The 22,397-nt window shown below is 48.3% G+C and overlaps 1 protein-coding gene across 1 annotated transcript in view; it reads left to right on the top strand.

Annotated features, from left to right (window-relative positions):
- The window catches only part of C3 (complement C3), a 33,034-nt gene that overhangs the window by 7,981 nt on the left and 2,656 nt on the right, over positions 1 to 22,397 (top strand). Inside the window, exons 18-33 of the mRNA XM_044254417.1 lie at positions 2,602 to 2,710; positions 2,988 to 3,073; positions 8,256 to 8,398; positions 8,502 to 8,714; positions 11,680 to 11,746; positions 11,851 to 11,937; positions 12,560 to 12,763; positions 13,470 to 13,545; positions 13,821 to 13,980; positions 14,842 to 14,940; positions 17,838 to 17,994; positions 19,487 to 19,650; positions 20,501 to 20,659; positions 20,807 to 20,866; positions 20,990 to 21,080; positions 21,203 to 21,254. Of these exons, the coding sequence (XP_044110352.1) occupies positions 2,602 to 2,710; positions 2,988 to 3,073; positions 8,256 to 8,398; positions 8,502 to 8,714; positions 11,680 to 11,746; positions 11,851 to 11,937; positions 12,560 to 12,763; positions 13,470 to 13,545; positions 13,821 to 13,980; positions 14,842 to 14,940; positions 17,838 to 17,994; positions 19,487 to 19,650; positions 20,501 to 20,659; positions 20,807 to 20,866; positions 20,990 to 21,080; positions 21,203 to 21,254 (1,927 nt within the window). The remainder of the gene's footprint in view (positions 1 to 2,601; positions 2,711 to 2,987; positions 3,074 to 8,255; positions 8,399 to 8,501; positions 8,715 to 11,679; positions 11,747 to 11,850; positions 11,938 to 12,559; positions 12,764 to 13,469; positions 13,546 to 13,820; positions 13,981 to 14,841; positions 14,941 to 17,837; positions 17,995 to 19,486; positions 19,651 to 20,500; positions 20,660 to 20,806; positions 20,867 to 20,989; positions 21,081 to 21,202; positions 21,255 to 22,397) is intronic.

A 22,397-nucleotide genomic window follows, 5' to 3' on the forward strand; every position in this document is an offset into this window, starting at 1 on the left:
GACAGGCAGAGATCACCAGGAGGCAGAGAGGCAGGCAGAGAGAGGGGGGGAAGCAGGCTCCGTGCTGAGCAGAGCGCCTGATGTGGGGCTCGATCCCAGGACCCTGAGATCATGACCTGAGCCGAAGGCAGCGGCTTAACCCACTGAGCCACCCTGGCGCCCCATCCCACTGCTTTCATGGGGGACCAGAAATTGTGTCCTTTAAACTGGGCTCCAAGAAAGGCCCATGTGAGCGGCTCTTAAAATAGAGGGAACTTACCTTATTAACTACCGGATGAAAAGTCCTGTAAAGAGAATACCTTTGCTTAAAAACTGAAGAAGAAGAAGGGGAAATTTCACAGCAGCACGCTGCCTGATCAAAACAAAACTAATCCTTTTTTTTTTTTCTTTCAATAGTCTCCCACAGAAAAAGTGAAAACAGGCCTAAAAACCTTTTCTTCCCCTTGAACTGTGTGAGGGCCCACCACCCCCGACTAGCTCAGTGTGGATTTCCTAGAAGCAGAGATATTCTCAGAAAACCCAGCACAGACACCAGAATTAGGACGTGAATGTGGACTCGTCACCACCAAACCTTCTAGCCTCATTCACGTCGCTTTGGTCTGGTCTGGTTTGGGTTTGCGTCCTTTACAAGAACAGGATCTGGTCCAGATTCGGACGTCCTATTTGCTGGTGGGGGTCTCCTTAGCGTCCTTCGATCTGCCCAGCCCCTGTCAGAGAGCCCATTGTGCAGTGACTCTCATGTCCAACTCTTTGGGGGATCCGTCCCTCAGTTTGGGTTGGCTCCGTGTTTCCTCATAATCACGTTCAGCTTTTTTTTTTTTTCCAATTTATTTATTTTCAGAAAAACAGTATTCATTATTTTTTCACCACACCCAGTGCTCCATGCAAGCCGTGCCCTCTATAATACCCACCACCTGGTACCCCTACTTCCCACCCCCCGCCACTTCGGAGTTCTTTGGTAGGTAATCAGCTCACTTTGGGGTACCAGCTGAAAAGACGCCTCTTCCTACTACCCCGCCATCTTGTCCCCCCCTGTTTTTTTGAAGTCACGTTCAGCTTTTGCATTTTCGACAGCTCTGTCACAAAAGAGACCTTGTGGCCTTCTTAGTGCATCGTATCAGGGGCCTTATGACCTTGATTTTGTCCCATTGTTGGCGATGTGACCCTTGACCACTTGGCTAAGGCCGTGTGTCCTGGGTTGCTTCACCGTCAAGTTCCCTTTGTTCGCTTACAGTTGCTTTTGAAACTTCTTTTTGCTCTCAGATCATGGCAAAATTCAAGCCAAGGGAAATTTTCCCCAAATCAATTTTTACTTAGCCTGTATGACAGCAGGTAGGGGACTCCTCATGTGGGAACACGTATTTTTTTTGTGTACACTTATATTTTTATTAATTTTTTTGCTCTTTATAGACAGTCACTTCTTAAAGGCAGACATTGCCAAAGCGGGCAGATATTTGTAAATTCTTTTAGCTGGAAGGCTAGCACTCCCTCCACCAACACCTCTAAAAAAGAACCAAAGATTTCCAACGCACATGAACAAAGGACTCTCCCTTCAATCTGTGGGAAATATACTAACCCAGGCTCACTGCCTTCTACTCCAGTGAGCTACAGACGTCCTTGCTCAAAGAGGAAAATTAGACAAAAAAAATCCCATCTACCAGCATCGGGCTTATGCACGCTTTGGGTGTTTTCATTCCTTAGCATTGTGCACTTTTTTTTTTTTCTTTTTAGCCAATTGGGGGTGAGACAGAGTTGTTCACGTGTCTATACCCCAAAGGCACTTTGATGGGTTATTCCAGAACGTGGGTGGACTGAGGCATCAGTGGGCTTCACCTGTTTTATTTCGCAGACCCAGAGCCGAATTAGAGTCTGCCCATCATGTTTTAAAGAAAGTCCAGACAGGGTTGGACCCTCTTCCAGCCCCACCCCATCAACTTGCTGATGGTGTCAGCCAGGCTTGAAAAGGTCACCCCCTCCACACCCCCTCACCATCAGGTCTGGAGAGTCTGTGGAGTCTGCCGTTTTCCTTCAGGACCGTCACCATCAGATGTAGCAGGCACGGGGCCTGGGAGCTACCGGGCTTAGAGAGAGAGGCTCAAGCGTGTGCTTTCAAGCCTATGAAAATGGGGGGAGGGATACATCATATAACCAGCCTGGATTATTTTTGCCTTCATACCGATACAATTGTAAAATGTAATTTTTTTTTAACTTTGTGGGAATTTGACCCTTTATTTTTTTTTTAAGATTTTATTTATTTATTTGACAGAGAGAGATCACATGTAGGCAGAGAGGCAGGCAGAGAGAGAGGAAGGGACGCAGGCTCCCTGCTGAGCAGAGAGCCCGATGCAGGACCCGATCCCAGGACCCTGAGTTCATGACCTGAGCCGAAGGCAGCGGTTTAACCCACTGAGCCACCCAGGCGCTCTGTAAAATGTAATTTTTAATAGTGTTTTTATGGAGGGAAGAGTCACAAATTTAAACACACCTGGGCCCCCTCCTCCAAAGCCATCGAGCGGCCATGGGTGAGTTCTGCTGTTAGGACAGTGGAGAGATGGGTCTGTTCTAAACCCCTTGCTCCCCTCCCCACCCCCTGCCTCCCAGGTGACACGGATGAGGACATTATTCCAGAAGAGGAGATCATTTCCCGAAGCCAGTTCCCTGAGAGCTGGCTGTGGACCGTAGAGAATCTCAATGAACCTGAGAAAAATGGGTAAGGCCGAGATACCCCCCCACTTCCACCCACCCCCCAGATCAGTTCCTACAGCATCCCAGACTGGATCCACTTAATTTGCATGCGCCCCAACCCCCCACTTTTCTGGAGTCGCTGTGCAACCCCAACCCAGCCTAGAAAAATTGAGAGTCATGCTACTTACCTTTGTCCAGCCACGAGCCCCTCCAACTCTTCCCTGGGGACCCCTCCATCCCTGCTCTCTCCCACACCCCGGACACCTGTCTTCTAAGGCTCCCACGTCTCCCTCCCCATCCAGAATCTCCACGAAGACCATGAGCGTGTTTTTGAAAGATTCCATCACCACTTGGGAGATTCTGGCTGTGAGCTTGTCGAAGAACAAAGGTGAGAGAGGGTGGTGGTCCCATCCTCGGGAGGCGGGGACTCCGAGGCCACTGGGCATTTCCTCATCCCATCCAGAGAGATCTCCATTTCTTGGTGGCTAGAGGAGGGTCAGATCCTACTCTGTGGGTGACATAACCCAGTGCTTTTTTAGATCGACTTTGAGAGCGGTTTTAGGTTCATGGGAAAATTGAGGGGAAGGTACAAAGATCCCCCCCCACACCCCCATGCCACCTCCCCGCAAACCCAGCATCCCCGACTACCAGCATCCCACCCCTGCACGGTGTATTTTTTTACACGGGCACATCAGCGTCACCCTAAGTTCATGGCTGAGGTTAGGGTTCATTCTTGGTGTTGTACAATCTATATAGGTTTTGGACAAAGGTATAAGGACATATATCCACCACTGCAGTATCACACAGAATAATTTGCAACCACAAACACCCTTGAGGGGTGATGTCGGTAGGATGGTGGGTAGAGCGATTAAGAAAACAGAAGAGGAAGCAGAATGAAATGCGTGATTGGAACATCGGTGGTCGGATTATGAAACCTGGCTGTCCCAGGGCTGCCGCCCTGACGGTCTTGAGCAGGGCAAGGAGAGGGGTGCACTAACTTTAAGCGCCAATTTTAAGTGTGCCCCCCAAAACTCAGGTGCCTAGACAAGTAATATTTTCATGCAATCATTTTTTTAATGTAAAAAATAAATTCATGGTGAACAAAATATCTACGTTTTAAATAGAAGCCAGGGCTGCAACAAGCCATTCTGGAGTTTGAGGGAAGAGGAAGAGCAGGGAGAGGGGAAGAGGGAGAAGCAGACTCCCCACTGAGCAGGTCACCTGATGCAGGACCCTGAGATCATGACCTTGAGCCAAAGGCAGACACTCAACCGACTCAGCCCCCTTAGGTGCTCCAAAAGCCACAGTTTAGATCCTTGTCCTAAAAGCACGTTTCCTGAACCACTAGCCATCTGGCAAAGGTGCTTTACCTGGGTGTCTGTTAGAAATTCAGAATCATGGACCCCACTCCTGACCTGCTGACTCAGAACCTGCACTTTAATGTGGTCCTTTGGTGTGGCGGGGGCAGGGGGTGTAGAGCCACTGGTCTGGTTCCAAGCTGAATGGTTCTCTGTGGTGGGGCCCTGCCCTGGGTGTTGTAGGATATTGAACAGGATTCATAGCTTCTACCCGCTAGATTCCACTAGCACAAACTGCACCCCCGTTGTGACATGTCCCCAAAATATCCCCCAGAAGTTGCCCAATGTCCGCTGGGCGGGATATGGTGCAGAATCCTACAGGGCCCTGTGGTTTTGGGATTCCGCTCTCTGTGTCCTTGTTGACACCTTCTCGATGTCGCTGTCTCCCCAGGCACAATTTTAGCTCTCCACACATTAGCTCTGTCAATACTCACAACCACCCTATGTGTGTGGTACTAGTGTTTGCCTACAAATGAGGATATGAAGCCAGGGAAGGAAGGCGACTTGCCAAAGACCACTGGGGGATGAACCTTCCAGAAACCCGATCTTAGAGCTTCAGGGTAAATATGGTAACATTGTAACCAGCGGAACCTGGAAATTCCAGACTCCTGAGCTCCTATGAATTCAAGAGTCAAGGTTATAAGCAGGGAGCTTCCCAAGCTTAAGTGCCTGGGCTCAAATCCCAGGTCTTCCTGTAGAGAGCTGTGTGGCCTGAGTCGAGTTACTCAACCTCTCTGTGCTCATCCATAAATTGGGCACAATAGAAATAGTATCTACTCACCGTGTTATTGGGATGACTCTATGAGTTAATACACAGGAATCCCTTATAATGGTGCCTGGCATATTACAGAAATCCGATGTGCGTGGGTTATTTTTGGAGCCAAACATATTTTAGAGGCCAAAGGGTAAATGCTTTTCGGACACACAGGGACGCTTCCTCAAATCCCACAAATCATGCACCAGAAGTCAGTCATCTTTATTTTTTTAATGAATAGATTTTTAAAAAGACAGTTTTAAGTGTACAGAAACAATTGAGCAAAAAGCAGAGAGTTGACCCACACCCCTCCACTTCTCCGAATTCCCATTTTTAACCCCTATTTGCATTAGAGTGCTACATCGGCTACAATTGATGGGCCCATACGGATACATTATTTTTGTTGTTGTTTAAGATTTATTTATTTGAGAGAGAGAGAGTGTGTGTGTGTAAAAGGAGGGGAGGAAGGAGAGAGAGAGTCCTGAAGCAGACTCCCCGCTGAAGGGGGAGCCCAACGTGGGGCTCTGTCTCACGACCCTGAGATCATGACCGGAGCCGAAATCAAGAGTCGGACGCTTCACCGACTGAGCCCTGCAGGTGGTCCTGGGTACATTATTATTAACTGTAGCCAATAAATAGCTTAGTGCTCCCCTTCAGTGTTGTACCTTCTGGGGGTTTGGACCAACCTGTAACAATACGTAGCCACCGTACCAGTATCACCCAGAGGAGTTGTCTCGCTGCCTTAAAAGTAACACGGACAGTGTGTCGGAAGTCCTTCCTCTTTTGGTTCTCTTTCGGTCCTTCCATCTTGTTCAAAGGGGAGCGTTCAGTCTGGGCCAAGCGTGCCTTCATCCCTCCTGCTCTCGTTCAACAACGTTGATCAGCAAGGAGAGGGGAGCCAGTGCCACTTTCTGCGCGAGAACCAGAAAACCATTTTTGCTTTCCTCGAGGGAACCTCCTATTTATGGTGCAAAAGCTGCTGTTTCCCACACCATAGTAAATTAAATCTGAGTTTAAAAATGTAGAAACAGGCCGCCTGGGTGGCTCAGTGGGTTAAGCTGCTGCCTTCAGCTCAGGTCATGATCTCAGGGTCCTGGGATCGAGCCCCGCATCGGGCTCTCTGCTCGGCAGGGATCCTGCTTCCCCCTCTCTCTCTCTGCCTGCCTCTCCATCTGCTTGTGATTTCTCTCTGTCAAATAAATAAATAAAATATTTTTTAAAATGTAGAAACAGGGGCATCTGGCTGGCTCAGTAGGTGGAACGTGCCACTCTTGACCTTGGAGATGCAAGTTCGAGCCCCAGGCTGGATGTAGAGATGACTAAAAAATAAACTTAAAAAAATGTAAAAACAAATAGTAGATAAGAAATGGTAGATAGCTCCATGATTAGAGCAGACATCACAGAGACAATGAACAGGGTTAGGGTTAGGAAATAAGGATTTTGTTCAAGCCTCTGATAATTTTTTTTCACCACTGAAGAATAAGGCAAAAAATCTTAATAGATGTCTTAGTGTAATATTATTTTTATTTGTTTTGCTTTTTTTAGCATAACAGTATTTTCAATATGATGTTTTTGTAAATGTTGCTTGCATCAACCCTTTGCTTGAATTTATTTAATTTTTTAAAAGATTTTATTTAGTCATTTGACACAGAGAGAGAGAGCACAAGCAGAGGGAGACAGAAGCAGGCTCCTGGCAAAGCAGGGAAAGCCCGAAATGGGACTTGACCCCAGGACTCTGGGATCACGACCTGAGAGGAAGGCAGAGGCTTAACCCACTGAGCCCCCCCAGGTGTTCCCTTTTGCTTGAATTCAATGCAGTAACCGTGACAATGCAAATAACCATTGTTTCTGGCATCATTTTCACTTCCTGTATATCGGCCCTGTCCATCGGAAATACAGTGCAAGCTATGTAATTTTAAATTTTCTGGTAGTCCCATAGAAAAGGAGTAGGCGAGGGGCACCAGACTGGCTCAGTTCTCAGAGCGTGCAACTCTTGTTCTCAGGGTCATGAGTTCAAGCCCCACACTGGGCATGGAGCCTACTTGAAAAAAATATCCATTTTAGGGGTGCCTGGGTGGCTCAGTGGGTTAAAGCTTCTGCCTTTGGCTCAGGTCATGATCCCAGGGTCCTGGGATCAAGCCCAGAATCGGGAATCTCTGCTCAGCGGGGAGCCTGCTTCCTCCTTTCTCTCTCTCTGCCTGCCTCTCTGCCTACTTGTGATCTCTATCAAGTAAATAAGTAAATAAAATATTTTTTAAAATCCATTTTATTATATATTTTCCATAACTAAATATATCCAAAATATTATTCTTTCAACATTTTGTATTCTTTCACTTTGTAAACATTCTCTCATTTTGTAAACATCTATGAACCACTGTCACACTAATAATAATGTTACAAGGATACATCTGTTAATACTTAAGAATGACCTATTAACATCTCAAAATTATGAATGATATATTTTACCACTGTTTGTATTAAGGCTTCGAAATCTAGTATTTTATACCTGCAGAGCATCTCAATGGCAGTGCTTTCTTTCTTTCTTTTTTAAAGATTTTACTTTTTCTTTTAAGCCGTCTCTTCACCTGACATGGGTCTCAAACTCACAGCCCCAAGATCAACAGTCACATGCTTCCCTCACTGAGCCGGCCAGGTGCCCCTAGCCTTTCACTGTTACTACTTTGATCTTATTTTAGGATTTGTAAAATGTACAGCTGAAAAGGTAGATTGGCCATCCAAGCTGGTCCAAACATACGCTAAAAAATTTTCCAGGGGCACCTGGGTGGCTCAGTGGGTTAAGCCACTGCCTTCTGCTCGGGTCATGATCTCAGGGTCCTGGGATCGAGCCCCGCATTGGGCTCTCTGCTCAGCAGCGGAGTCTGCTTCTCCCTTCCCTTCTGCCTGCCTCTCTCTGCCTGCTTGTGCTCTCTCTCTCTCTCTCTGTCAAATAAGTAAATAAAATCTTTTTTAAAAAAAAAAGTTTTCCAATCACTAAATCAAGCATTATTTTCTACATTGAGATATTATTCACTTACCACAAAAGTCACCCTTTTAAAGTGTACAATGCCGGGGGTTGTGGTGTATTCTCAACGAGGCATCAGTTGTTAAGTTTAAATCTGCGTGAAGTAAAATGACATAAAAGTAGGAGTCCAGTTCCCACTGGAGCTAGCCACAATCCAAGTGCCCAGTGACCACCTCCACCTTGGGCTACCACTTTGGAGAGCACAGATACAGACTTGAGTTCTTCCCACCTGCACACACCTGTGAACGAAGAAAATGGAAACCGCCCCATCCCAGCAATTTCCAGCTGCCACCACCACCGGGAAGTGGATCACCGTTGAAGCTGTTCAGTCCGTGGCTTTCTACAACCACAGGCTGAACTTGGCCCAGCTCCAGCAGGCAGGGGTAGCACTGTGAGGCCGTCTGCCTCCTTCCCTTGACGCTCCTCTCCCGGGCAGGGATCTGCGTGGCTGACCCCTATGAGGTCGTGGTGATGCAAGACTTCTTCATTGACCTGCGGCTACCCTACTCTGTCGTGCGTAACGAGCAGGTGGAGGTCCGAGCCGTGCTCTACAATTACCAGGAAATGACGGAAATCAAGGTGGGTCCCTGGGGTGGCAGAGGCATGACGGAGAGCTGGGGGTGGGGGTCTGTGGCACATGGCCTTGACTGATACTCTCCCCCACTCCCCCCACCTCCTACAGGTCAGGGTGGAACTGCTCTACAATCCAGCCTTCTGCAGCCTGGCCACCGCCAAGAAGCGCTACATTCAGACTATAGAAATCCCACCCAAGTCCTCAGTCGCCGTGCCTTATATCATTGTGCCTCTGAAGCTCGGCCTGCATGAGGTGGAGGTCAAGGCTGCCGTCTACAAGTATGCAATCAGCGATGGTGTCAAGAAGACCTTGAAGGTCGTGGTGAGTCCTTGGGGCCCCTGCTGCCCCTTGTCCTTCAGGACAATCTCCTCTCTCCTTTGCTGTCAATCCAGGTTGGAGAGCCAGACTCTGAGACACTAAGAGTGTCCAGTGTCCAGCTTAGGAAATTTAGGAGTCCTATAGGTTTGGATGCTGGGCCGGGATTAGGGGGAGTGAGTGAGGACCTTTAGGGCGCACCAAAAAACTTAGTCATAAAAACCAATGGTACATTTTTAAGTGAAAATGTATTTTAATATCAAATTTTTAATTTTTTGATATTTAATATCAAATACAATTTTTTAAAAAAGATTTGATTTATTTACTTGACAGAGGGAACACGGGCAGGGGGAAATGGGAGAGGGAGAAGCAGGCTTCCCACCAAGCAAGGAGTCCGGTGTAGGACTCGATCCCAGGACCCTGAGATCATGACCTGAGCAGAAGGCAGACGCTTAATGACTGAGCCACCCAGGCACCCCTTGATTATGATATTTTTAACACATTTCAGTATATAGGAGTTTTCTTTTGACCTTAAAAATTGGAGAAAACATATTTCACAAAATTTTTAAAAATATTTTATATATTTATTTGACGGCATAAGTAGGCAGAGAGGCAGGCAGAGGGAGAAGGAGAAGGGCCCTCCCCACAACCAAAGCAGGGGTTGATTCCAGGACTCTGACATCAGGATCTGAACAGAAGGCAGACGTCTAACTGACTGAGCCGCCCAGGTGTCCCACACAAAACAAATTTTAGAAAGCAGTAACATACAATGTAAGAACATAAGAACTTCTAGTTTAACATATGGTTTTTATCCTTAATATATATGTTAACAGTTACATTTCTACTCTTTCCTACAGTGACAAACATTTGCCAATATAATAGGAGATCAAGTCATTAATAAAAATAAAAGTCTCCTATCATCTTTTATTAATATTTTCAAGCAAAATGTGAGATCATAAAGAAGAATGACATTTTAATACAGTGTTGTAAGGAATCAAAATTCATGTCAAAAAATTCACGATAAACAAAAGATCAAAGTTTTAAACAGAGAGGATCTAATAGTATCAAGTCAACCAACATTTGGCTTTCCCAAATCTAAAGGGAAAATATGGCCCCCATATATGTGTCTTTTTTTTTTTTTAAAGATTTTATTTATTTATTTGACAGACAGAGATCACAAGTAGGCAGAGAGGCAGGCAGAGAGGAGGAAGCAGGCTTCCCGCAGAGCAGAAAGCCCGATGTGGGGCTCGATCCCAGGACCCTGAGATCATGACCCAAGCCGAAGGCAGCAGCTTAACCCACTGAGCCACCCAGGCGCCCCTGTGTCTTTTTTTAATGGTTAAAATTGATTAATGGTTCATTTTCCCCCAAAATGTTAAAGTAGTTGAAAAAATATTGAAACACTGAAAAGCAAATGCTTTAAAACTGACAATGTTATTTTATGGTGAAATGTCTTATTTATACCCAAACCAGAATTTATTATAATTTTTCTCTCCCAACTTTAATGGATCCAAACTCATATATTTTTTTAAGATTTTATTTTTAAGTGATCTCTACACCCAACATGGGACTTGAACTTACAAGCCTGAGATCAAGAGTCATACATCCTACCCACCCAGCCAGCCCGGGGCACCCAAACTCATTTTTTTTTTCAACTACTTTAATGTTCTGGAATATAATTAACCATTAAAGCATACATAAAAATATAAATCTAGGAGCACTTTTTTTTTAAGTTCTCTCTCTCTCTCTCCCTTTTTTCTTTTTAGTCATCTCTACACCCATTGTTGGGCTGAAACTCACAAGCCCTAGATCAAGAGTCACTCGCTCTTCCAACTGAGCCAGCCAGGCGCCCCCTACGGGCACATTTCCTATTATCCCTCTGGCCTGGGGCCCCAGTTCAGTGTGGCACCAATGGGATGAAAACCTAGGAGGGTGCTTAGGGCATGCATGGTCCAATGCCCGAGAGCTGGTGTGCCCACGACTTCCCAATTCTGCACATTCGGGTGCTGGGAGCTGGAAGGCAGCTATGACATGGAAATTAGCAGAGCTAAAAGATGGATCTTTTCTTCCCGGAGAGTTGGGTGTCAGACATTTACCAGCTTGCCACTGGAAGAGACTCAGTCTCCAAAGGAAAATTCAGGCATTAATATCAGCCTAAAGGAGATTGTGTTCCGGAAAGGCATTAACAGCTACAGTCCAACGCGGAAGTCTTTCTGTAGACACAGGAAAGCATCCGTTGGGACTCTGACACTAAGACAGCCCCTATTTTAACTGAGCATGTATTGCATGCCAGACATTGTGCTGAGTACCTTACGCACATTCTTTTTTTTTTTTTTTCACTGTTTAAGGAATTTTTATTAAAGCAAGAATTTTATAATCCAAATTACGTTCCTTACGCACATTCTTTAGTTCTAGAGACGTTTGCAAGGCGCGGAGTTAAAAACACAGACTTTCTTGGGTCATTTAGCCTGACTACCTCCCCTGCCATCCCCTCCCCCGCAAAAATACCAGACTGCCCTGTTCAAAACCCAGCTCTCTGCTACCAGCTCTGTGACATTGGACCAGTGACTTCACCTTTCTGTGTTTCCCACCTCTGAGATGGGAGCTGTACTAACAGTACTCAACCCACGGGGTTTGTTGCAAAGGTAAAAGGTTAACCGCAGAGAGTAAAGAAAGCTCCTTAGCACAGAGGAAGCTTTCAAAGGGGGTTGTTACTTTGTTAGCAAGGTTATTAATTCCCAGGATGACCATATGAAGTAGATGTTTGCATTGCTTCCTCTTTCGAAGGGAGGAAGCCAAGGCACAGAGAGGTCAAGGAATTGACTCCCGGTCACACAGCTAGGACAGGTGATTCCATTGTGCCTGTGCTACAGTAATCCCCAGAAGAACAGTGTCTTTGCTGACCAGTTATGTCTCTGTTCCTTTATTCACCTGATCTCTCCCCGCCATCCCCCATCCCAACATGGTTCAGCCGGAAGGAGTCAGAGTCAACCAGACTGTGGCTGTTCACACACTGAATCCAGAAGAGAAAGGAGAAGGTGAGTCAGCCACAGCAGAGGGTTTGAGGCCCCTGTGGTGATGGAGGGCCTGGTGGCCTGGTGGGAGACAGCCGCTGCCATCCTTCTCTCCTTTTCCACTGCAGGGGGAGAGCAGAAAGTGGAAATCCGTGCAGCAGACCTCAGCGACCAAGTCCCAGACACAGATTTGGAGACCAGGATCCTCCTGCAAGGTGAGCCGCCACTGACTGGCCCTGACCCCAGGAGGCACAACCCTGGAGAAGGGAACACAGTCCCACCTAATTCTGGGGCTATTTATTACTATGCTTCCCCTCTCCACTTCCACTAGGACAGCGGGCCACCTCCTTGATGGGTTTTGTAGAAGACCCCAGGCAGTATTTAGTTCAGCAAACAGCTTTTGCAGATAAAGAAATTTAAATGAGAAACAGTATAGTTCAAAAGCAGGAAATTTTGGAACTTAAATACCTGGGATGGAGGAGTTTCGCAAGAAGGGAAAAGAAGTCGCTGGAAAGGCATCTTGCAAGCAGTAAGCTTTGGGGTAGAGATGCTTGGTTTCCTCATCTGTGAAGGAGGTGAATAACGGTACCTATATCAAAGGGGCCTTGAAAGGATTAAATGAGATACTAGAGAGGTTCTCTAGAACAGCGCTTGGCAAACAGCACGAAGCACAATTGCTCCTGGAATTAGTTTTCCACTGGTGTAACCAGAGGACTCAGGGCCCAGAGTTCTCCTATGAAGCACAAGCCTGTTTGGAGCCTGGGATCACTGGTCACAGCCCTAACCCTCCTCACCCCACCCCATGGTGCTTGAGCGGGTCCTCCCACCTGGCTGCAGGGACCCCGGTGGCTCAGATGGCAGAGGACGCCATCGATGGGGGCCGTCTGCAGCACCTCATCGTGACCCCGTCGGGCTGTGGGGAGCAAAACATGATCGGTATGACGCCTACCGTCATCGCGGTGCATTACCTGGACCAGACGGAGCAGTGGGAGAAGTTCGGCCTGGAGAAGCGGCAGGACGCCTTGGAAATCATCAAGAAGGGTGAGCCCGCGGGGCGCCTGGTGGCTCAGTGGGTTAAGCCTCTGCCTTCAGCTCAGGTCATGATCCCCGTCCTGGGATGGAGCCCCGCATCGGGCTCTCTGCTCAGCAGGGAGCCTGCTTCCCCGCCCCCATCTGTCTCTCTGCCTCCTTGTGATCTCTCTCAATAGATCTCTCTCAAATAAATAAATAAAATCTTAAAAAAAAAAGAAGAAGAAGGGTGAGCCCCCACGTTGGAGACCCGCCCCCCCTTCAGCCCCCTTCCCAAGATGTATCCTCCCTGAGACCCGGCCCCCCATCGAGGCCCCGCCCCTCCTCGAAGCCCCTCTCCGATCTGGACCCCTTCTTCTCAAAGACCTCCCAGTGGACCTTTCCCCTCTCTGAGACCCTGGGCCTCTGAGACCTAGGGAGCTCCCTCTCTCACTGAAGCCCCTTCTCCCTGAACCCCCTTGAGACCGTTCTCCTCTCGGAAGCCCTCTCCTCTGAGAACGTCCTCCTCCTTTTCTCTCTGATCACAGCACCCTCTGAGTCCCTTCGTCTTTTAGAAGCACCTCTGCCTTACCCCCAGACTTCCCTGCTCCTGGCTGAGCCCCCTCTTTCCTCTCAGATCACCTGTCCTCTAAGTCCCTCCCCTTGCTGACATACCCATGCCAGGCACCGCCTCCACTCAGCCCCTGCTCCTAGGCTGACTCTTCTCGCTTCCCTGCAGGGTACACCCAGCAGCTGGCCTTCAGACAAAGCAACTCGGCCTTCGCGGCCTTCAAGGACCGGACGTCCAGCACCTGGCAAGTCATCCTCGTACCCCACAGAGCGGGGAGGCCTGGTGTGGTCCCGGGGAGCTTCGTCCACACAGCCCTGTGCCCAGCTCTAGAGCTTCAGCCCGTAGAGGCACGTGGCTTGCAGACATCAAGCGCCTCCCGCAGCTAGGCTGGGTCTGCACTTAGAAGGGAGAAGCGGGGCCAGCCCGGCCAGGCCCTGCCCCTCTCTGCTCACTGGTGTGCTGAAATGGCAGTCTCTGGATCCCGGAGGCGACTGACTCACGCTCTGTGCCTGCCCTCAGGTTGACGGCCTACGTGGTCAAGGTCTTCTCTTTGGCCACCGACCTCATCGCCATCGATTCCCAGGTCCTCTGTGGGGCAGTCAAATGGCTGATCATGGAGAAGCAGAAGCCCGATGGGATCTTCAACGAGGATGGGCCAGTGATTCACCAAGAGATGATTGTAAGAGGCAGGAGTTCAGGGCAGGCTGGGGAAGGGGCGCCCGGAAGTCCCAGGACACACAGGAGAAAACACTACCCCTTGGCCTGGAGTGTCACTCTTCCAGTGCAAAGACCAGAGACCTTCAGAGTCCAGGGCAAAACCAAAGTCCTTCTCCCTTCACTCTGCCAGCAGCAGTAGCATCGCTGCAAACTTGTTAGTAATGCATGTCCTCAGGCTGGACCCTAGGTGCATGGAATCGGAAACTTTAGGGAGAGGGCCTAGGAATCAGTTTCGACAAACCCTACCCCACCCCACCTGCATGATGCTGATGCATGCATAAGTTAGAGAATCACTGCCTTAGCCTGAACTTTCAGGTGTCCAATCTCACAGCTGTCCTCCTACCTCTACCCATACTCCATCTGTACTGCTGGGATCCTTGCTCTCTCCTGCCACAGGGCCTTTGCACATGCTGTTCCCACCACCTGGCATGCTAACTCCATCATCCCCCAGCAACATCTTTCCTGATCTCCCCAACTGAGTCACAGTCCCATTGTCCACTCTCACTCCCACACCCACTTCTCCTGCACAGCACTCATCAGTCTGTAATGACATATTTTTCGGCGAACTGGTTGGTTCATGTCTGTCTCCCCTACCATACGGAAAGCTCCATGAGGGTTGGGCTAGTGTCTGGTTCTTTCCCGCCATCTTTTTCACAGCACCCGTGACATGGACTGAGTGAATGAACACTGAAGAGAGTGGCCTCCTAAGGAGACGCTGAGGAGAGGTTCAGCTCTGCCTTGACCTACTCACCCGGCAAGGGGATTGGTCACCAAATGGGAACACACTGGTGACCCTATCCTTGTTTCCTGCTTCCTATTCTAGGGTGGCTTCCGGGACTCTAAGGAGAAGGACGTGTCCCTCACAGCCTTTGTCCTCATTGCACTGAAAGAGGCTGAGGATATTTGCGAAGGACAGGTCAATGTAAGTGTCTGCCCTGCTCCCCTCCCCTACCCAGGGCACATCCACCTTGGAGGTGAGGTGTTACATTTGGGTGATTCTCTGTCCTCCCCAGTGCAATAACAACCACCCCGGTGGCCATAACAATACCCAGCATTTGGGGGTCATTAACTAGGACGCTCATCTAAGACGTTCCCATGGTTAAGTCCTGTAATCCTTGTAAGAGCCCAAGAGGTAGGCTACTCTTCTTATCCCCAGTTTACAGAAGAGAAAACTGAGACACAAAGAGATCAAAGAGCAGGTCCTTTCTCCCTGCTTTACCATTTTCAGAGAGTTTTCACCAATGTCAACCAAAGCCCCCTCAAGCCCACTTTCCATGTCACTCCCGCCTGATCAGTGCCTTGTATCCTTGCTGCTTCCCTAAAGAAATCTCACAACAGAGAGCTAAGAAAACATCAAGACTATTTTCTTAGTCTGAGAGATCTTTTTAGGAAATTTTCTTTTCCTTTCTATTTTTTTTTAAAGATTTATTTACTTGAGAGAGAGAACATGGGGGAGAGAGGGAGAGGGAGAGAACCTCAAGCAGGCTCCCTGCTAAGCACAGAGCCCCTATGCAAGGCTCCATCTCAGGACCCTGAGATCTGACCTGAGCGGAAATCCAGAGTCAGGTGTTTGACTGAGCTATCCAGGTGCCTGTCTTTTAGGAAATTTTCAAAGGAACCATGATCCTTAAAGGGAAATGATTAAAAATGCTGTCTTATGGCTATTTCCTTTTCCTCTGGTTTTGGCTTTGAAGCGGAGAAACTTAGAAAGATTGGCTTCTGAGAGTCTTTGTAATTGCTCTATTTGCTTTGTCCTGGGTTTTTAAGAGTAGCATGTTTGACCTTTAGCTTACCAAGTGCAGAAGCCCAGGATCTCACGTCAGCCAGCTGCTTCTCCCTTAGTTGGAACCCAGAAAAGAGATGGAGCTGGGGTGGGAGGGGGGTAATCTTTAGTGCCCAAGAGGAGCCCAGGCCCTTCTGTGCCAAATAATTCCTTTTTCTCTGCCACCCACCCAGCTGGGCAGAATGTGGCTGGCTGCCTTCTTTGGGGGAATAGCCTAACCAAGGCTATCAGATCCCTGGGGAATGTTCTTTTTTTTTTTTTTAAGAGTTTATTTATTTAGTTAATAGAGAGAGAGAGTGAGCACAAGTAGGGGGAGCAGCAGGCAGAGGGAGAGGGAGAGGCAGGCTCCCTGCTGAGCAGGGAGTCCCATGGGGGACTCCATTCCAGGACTCTGGGATCATGACCTGAGCCAGAAGGCAGAGGCTTCATGACTGAGCCAACCAGAAGCCCCCCAGGGACTGGTTCTGATTGGCTCCATCATGCTCATGTGATCACAGCTGGGCCAATCAGCTGAGGCCAGAAGTAGGCCTTACTGGCAAATATGGCCACTTCCACTATGGCACGTAAATGAAAGAAAAGTTCCTACAAAAGTCAGAAGTAGATGAAGGAGAGGTAGCTGGGCAGGCAAAAGGGTTATTTTCTACTACAACACAGCAATATTTGGCCTCCCTGCTCAGCGGGAGCCTGCTTCTCCCACTCCCTCTCCCTCTGCTCCTGTGCTCTCTCTTTCTCTCTCACTCGCTCTCTCAAATAAATAAATACAATCTTTTTAAAAATTAAGTCATAGAAGTTTACATTTAAGTAAATTAGACGATGCATTAAACATTAAAAAACAGGTTAAAAAAAAAACACTCAAAACTCATCACTTCCCAGTTACTCACTTTCATCATTATCCTTGGTACACCCATCCATCTCGAGGTTCTTTGCACACGTATATGGTGGAAATACTATCAAACGCTGTGCTACTGCCCACCTCTTCCCAACTCTGCGTTCACTGCCTCCACATCTGTAGTTTGAAATTGGCCACGGTTGTATTTACACCATGAAAATCCGCAAACACTACAGATCGAGTCTTCCTCTACCCCTCCTCTCTCTGGGTCTCAGTATTCTCATCTGTGCAGTAAGAATGATGATAAAAATAGGCTGGCATACATTTGCGACCACGTGGGTGGAACTAGAGGGTATTATGCTTAGCGAAATAAGTCAATCAGAGAAAGACAATTATATGATCTCTCTGATATGAGGAAGTTGAGAGGCAACATGGGGGGAATGGGGAGATAGGAAAGGAATAAATGAAACAGGATGGGATCAGGAGGGAGACAAACCATAAGAGACTCTTAATCTCACAAAACAAACAGGGTTGTGGGGGTGGGGTGGGGGTAGGGAGAGGGTGGTGGGGTTATAGGCATTGGGGAAGGTATATGCTATGGTGAGTGCTGTGAAGTGTGTAAACCTGTCGATTCACAAACCTGTACCCCTGGGGCTAATACTACATTATATGTTAATTTTAAAAATTAAAAAAAAAATAGGCGGGCATATATAGTAAGTATTAGCTAGGAAGCTGATGATGAGACAAGAGGAACTCCCAGCAGGATGCTGAATCATTCACACTAGCTCACAAGTGCCTATCTGAGACATCTCTTCTCCACTCCATGTTCAAGCATGTCATGGTGGTAGCTTGAAACTGACCACAGTGGGAGTATTTCCCTTACAGTAACTGGAAATCTGTAAACTAGCCACCTTCCTCCCCTACCCCCAAACACACACTGGAGGCCTTAAGCAGCTACCAGGACACCGCTGGTTATATAAACTGTCCCCGGCATCTTTTAGGTATTCAACAACAAGGCAGCTCATGGTGACTAAAATGTCTGGTAAACCCGGTGGGGGTGTGGGAGAGGGAAGATCGATCCAAGAAAGATGTGTCCCAAGGACAGAAACCATCCTGGTACCCAAGAAGTGGTGCCTTTGTGATCCTTACCAGCTCTCTGTGGCAGTAATGTCCAACTTACCAAAGTACTCGATCCTCTTTCTTATAGAGCATGCCGGGCAGCATCAATAAGGCAGGACAGTATCTTGAAGCCCACTACGAGAACCTGCAGGGATCCTATTCTGTGGCCATTGCTGGCTACGCCCTCGCCCAGATAGGCAAGCTGGAGGGAAACCTCCTCAGAAAATTCCTGAGGACAGCCAAAGGTGAGGGGCAGCCTAACGAGGCAAAAGAGGAATGCATGGCTGGGGGTGGGGGGGGCCATCTTGAACTGGCATGCAGGGTACTAAGCTGTGCTGCGATGGGCAGATTCAAGGGGAGCTGGAGTGGATGGTGCTAAGCCATGCTGGGTGGGTGGCTCTGAGGTGTGCAAAGTTCTCATTGTAAGCTCCACAAGAAGGTCCGTGGCCTCCTTCATTCAACAAGTGTGTATTGAGCACTTGCTATGACCCAGGAGCAAGGACGTGGGCTCTGACATCAGCCAGACCCCAATTCAGATCCTGCTCTGCCATGTTCTCACTGTGTGACTTTGTACAAGTCACTGAACCTCTCTGGTCCTCATCTTAAGATGATATTTACATCGTAGGTGGTTGTGAAGATTGAACAAGTAATGCAGGTAGAAGATCTAGCACCCCATAAGGGCTCTGTCACTCCTGTTGTCCTAACATTAACATTATCTCAAGGGTCTTTGGGATTAGACAAGATAATGCCATAGGCAATTTAGCACAGTGCCTGGCACCTAGTGAGCACTTAATCATTGGTTCCAGTGATGATCTGTACCAGGTTTGCCCTGATTGATGGAACATAGTCAAGAAACATGATGTAACATATACCGAAGTGGTTTAACACAATAGAAGTTTATTGTTCATGGATGGATCTCCTCCATACACTAATGCCCAGATCCCAGCCTCTATCTCTTCATGGCTCTGCCACTCCAGGTCCTTGGAACCCACTCCATCCAAGTAGAAGGGGAAAGAGTCAGGAGGATTATGCAAAGGACGTAGACCAGGCGTGGAAGGGGTCCCTGTCACTGCCAGTGCCCATTCCATTGTCCAGAGCTCCATCATCTGGACATACCTGCCTGCAAAGATATGTGGGAGATGTAGTCCAACTGTGTGCCCAGGAAGAGGAGAGAACGGTTCTTAATAACAATCTCTGCCATAACTACTTTCTTAGGCACCTGGGACATCACAGTGAATACGGTATAGCCCCTGCCATCATGGCCCCACACTCCAGTTGAGGAAAGATGTGAGTTAATAGATTGCTATGGAGAATGATAATGCTGGAACAAGAGAGTGTAGGATGTTTTGAGAGACAGAAGGAAAGACAGGGGTCTGTCACCCAGTCTTGGCGTACCACTGAAGTCAAATTGTGCAGGATGGGATTAACAGGAGTTAAGTGGAGAAGAGGTTCTCCAAGTAGAGGGAACAGAATATCAAAAGACTGAGAGGGAATAATGAGAATGGACAGTTTAGGGAATCTCTTATAGCTCAGTGGGGGTACAGTTGAGAATTCAAGTGGAAGAGTAAAGGTTAATGAGAGAAGAGAATGAGGCAGGAGCCAGCAGGTTGAGGGCCTTGCATATAAGGATACTTGAACACCAAGAAGTCTAGGGGTTGTGGTCTTCTGAGCTTTCTCTGAGCCATCTCCAGGCTGGACAGAGCAGTGAGCATGGGGTGGTGGGGATTCTCTCCACAGACAGGGAACGCTGGGAGGAGCCTAACCAGAAGCTCTATAGTGTGGAAGCCACATCCTACGCCCTCTTGGCCCTGCTGCTGCTCAAAGACTTTGACTCTGCACCTCCTGTCGTGCGCTGGCTCAATGAGCAAAGATACTACGGAGGTGGCTATGGCTCCACCCAGGCAAGTGACCCCATATCCCCCAGGCACCTGCATGCCTACTTCCTCTGGCCTCCCACTGGCCTCCAAGAGAAGACATTGAGACTGAGGGGAAGTCCTTCTTTCCCACAAGCCAGAGGGGCTGGAGTGGATTTGAGAGATCAGGCTTTTTCAGGTGTGAACCCACCTGTGGGATCTAGACTACATTCTGAATGCCCCAAGCTGTGTTCTGAGCCTCCAGGTATCTAGACCAGGTTTTTCAGCTCCACCCGACTCCCTGTTAGCTTGTCTTCCTGTGGGTTCTAGACCAGGTCCTCAGCTCCACCCGACTCCACGTTAGCGCATCTTCCTGTGGGTTCTAGACCAGGTCCTCAGCTCCACCCGACTCCCAGCCTTTCTCTCCCTGGTGGGTTCTAGGCCATGGTTTCAAACACCTCAGACTCCAGTTTGACCCCCTTTCTTTCTGGCAAGCTGTCAGTCATACTCTCAGTATCCCTTTTGGATTCTAGGTCATATGGTCAGTGACCTCAGGCTTCAACTTCATTCTTTTTTCACAAGTGGGTTCTAAACACATTTTCATGTGGCTCCAAACTCTTACCTTAGACTCTCCTCTGGATGAGTCTGGGCCACATTCTCGGTATTGCTACAGCCTCAGTCTTACGCCTGCAATTTCTGGAGAATACAAGACTTGTTGTCAGTGTCTCCAAGTTCTGGTCTAAGCCTCTATCCCTTGGAGAATGTGGAGCCTGTCCTCAGTGTCTAACAACCCTCAATCTCATCCTTACCCTCTCTGGGGGTGGGGGTGGCATCCTAGGCTACAGTCTTAGTGCACTCTCCCTCTGATCTGAGTCTCTTCCTCTCTCTTGGGTTCTAGGCCACCTTCATGGTATTCCAAGCCTTGGCCCAATACCAGAAGGATGTCCCTCGCCACAAGGACTTGAACCTGGAGGTGTCCATCAAACTGCCCAGTCGAAGCAGTGAGATCAAGCACCTCATCCTCTGGGAGTCTGCTAGCCTCCTGCGGTCAGAAGAGGTACAGTGGCCTAACCAAACCCTCCTTGCTATCACCCTCCACACCAGCCAGGGTTTGCCAGAGGCAGGAGGGAGAGCAGATGATTACTATACCCAAGGGAAGGCTTTGTTCCCGACATCCTCTCTTCTTTCTCCCTACTCCCCGCAGACGAAGAAAAATGAGAATTTCGAAGTGATCGCTAAAGGAAAAGGAGAAGGCACCTTGTCGGTAAGACACAGGAACACACATCCACTTGGCCCGCCACTTTCTCTCAACCCCTCTGCCCCAGAGGGACCCTCTCCTTCTCAACTCAGGTGGGCTGACACTTCATTGCCCGCACTGTTCCACCAGGTGGTGACAATGTACTATGCCCAGCCCAAAAGCCAAGCCTCCTGCCGGAACTTTGACCTCAGGGTTAACATTCAACGAGTCCCTGATGATGGTAAATGGAGTAAAGCCCCTACCTGTTATCCTTCCCTTAACCCCATTCTAATGTCTGCCCCCCCTCCTGAATCGGGACCCAAGGATCCCCCCCTCCCATTTTTCTGTCTTCTGTGTTCCTAGGCAAGAAGCCTCAGGACGCCAAGAGCACCATGCGTCTTAACATCTGTACCAGGTAAGTGACGATAGCTCACTGGGGGGTCATCTTGACCATTCCTCTGTCCATAACAAGACTTCTCACGAATAATATCTGCGGTACCTAATCCTTTCCAAGAGCGCATTGTGCATCTGGTATTGTGTGAAGTCCCCCAAGGAGGTAGATGCCACGGACACAGCCCTCATTGCCCTCAGCAGTCCGAGACTAGCCGTGGCCACAGAGGCGGGCCGGTGCAAGCAATCCCAACAATCAATGGGGGAAGTTATAGTTGTTCCATGACCTTGAAAGTGTTTTATCACAACATCGAAAACTCTCACATTGCCAGTTATAAAGATACAGAGAAAATGAAAATGACAGTAAGACGAGAATTTGTTTAGGATGCTGTAAATGAAAACATCAGAACATTGTGATGGAAGTGATTTTTTTTTCTCCTTTGTAAAACACTTATCAAAAGAACTGTGGTTGGAAATCACCTCCTTCCTCCTCTTTGTGTAACTTGGGTTATGGATAAAGCAGGCATCCTTCCTACGAAGTTGTGAATTGTCATGTTCCCTTCTTAGTTAGGTCAACCTCAACTTAGGTCAACTTCCAACACTTAATCCTTGCAGTGGCTGCGTCTCTGCCAGTGTTGCTTCCTCTGGGACAGCTGAACCTTTGGTCACAGCCATTCTTCTCACTTGTGTTGATGGGCTCGTGTTCCCCCAGGTTCCTCCCACTGCATAGCTGGTCCCTCAAATTGCAGCAGGGGGGGACATTCCCGCAGCCCGCTGTGTTTTCTCTAGCTCCGTTTGTGAGCTATTCAAATTTTACCTCGAGCAGTACCCGTCTTTAACCAGTCTTCATTTCTCCGCCGTGCTTTCATCTTTGTTGGCTAGTTCCCTCTTTCAATAACTCATTTTCCCAAAACGTCAGGTGGGTTGATAAAGAATTAACACAACCACAGGCCACGCTATCAGTGCATGAACTGACTAATGGCGGCTCAGGGAGTTGGCACCGACGGACTTGAAAGAAGTGGCGTGATTGGTCATTGACTGTGATGAGCATCTGTTATTTGCAAAGCGATTGGTAGACTGGAGAGCTAGAAACAAGATTTGTACTTTATGCAGTTGTGATTACTGTACCCCGGTGTTACTGATCTAGACCATGGTAACATTTCCTTGT

This window comes from Neovison vison, chromosome 6 (genome assembly GCF_020171115.1).
Source record: "Neovison vison isolate M4711 chromosome 6, ASM_NN_V1, whole genome shotgun sequence".
Lineage (NCBI taxonomy): Eukaryota > Metazoa > Chordata > Mammalia > Carnivora > Mustelidae > Neogale > Neogale vison.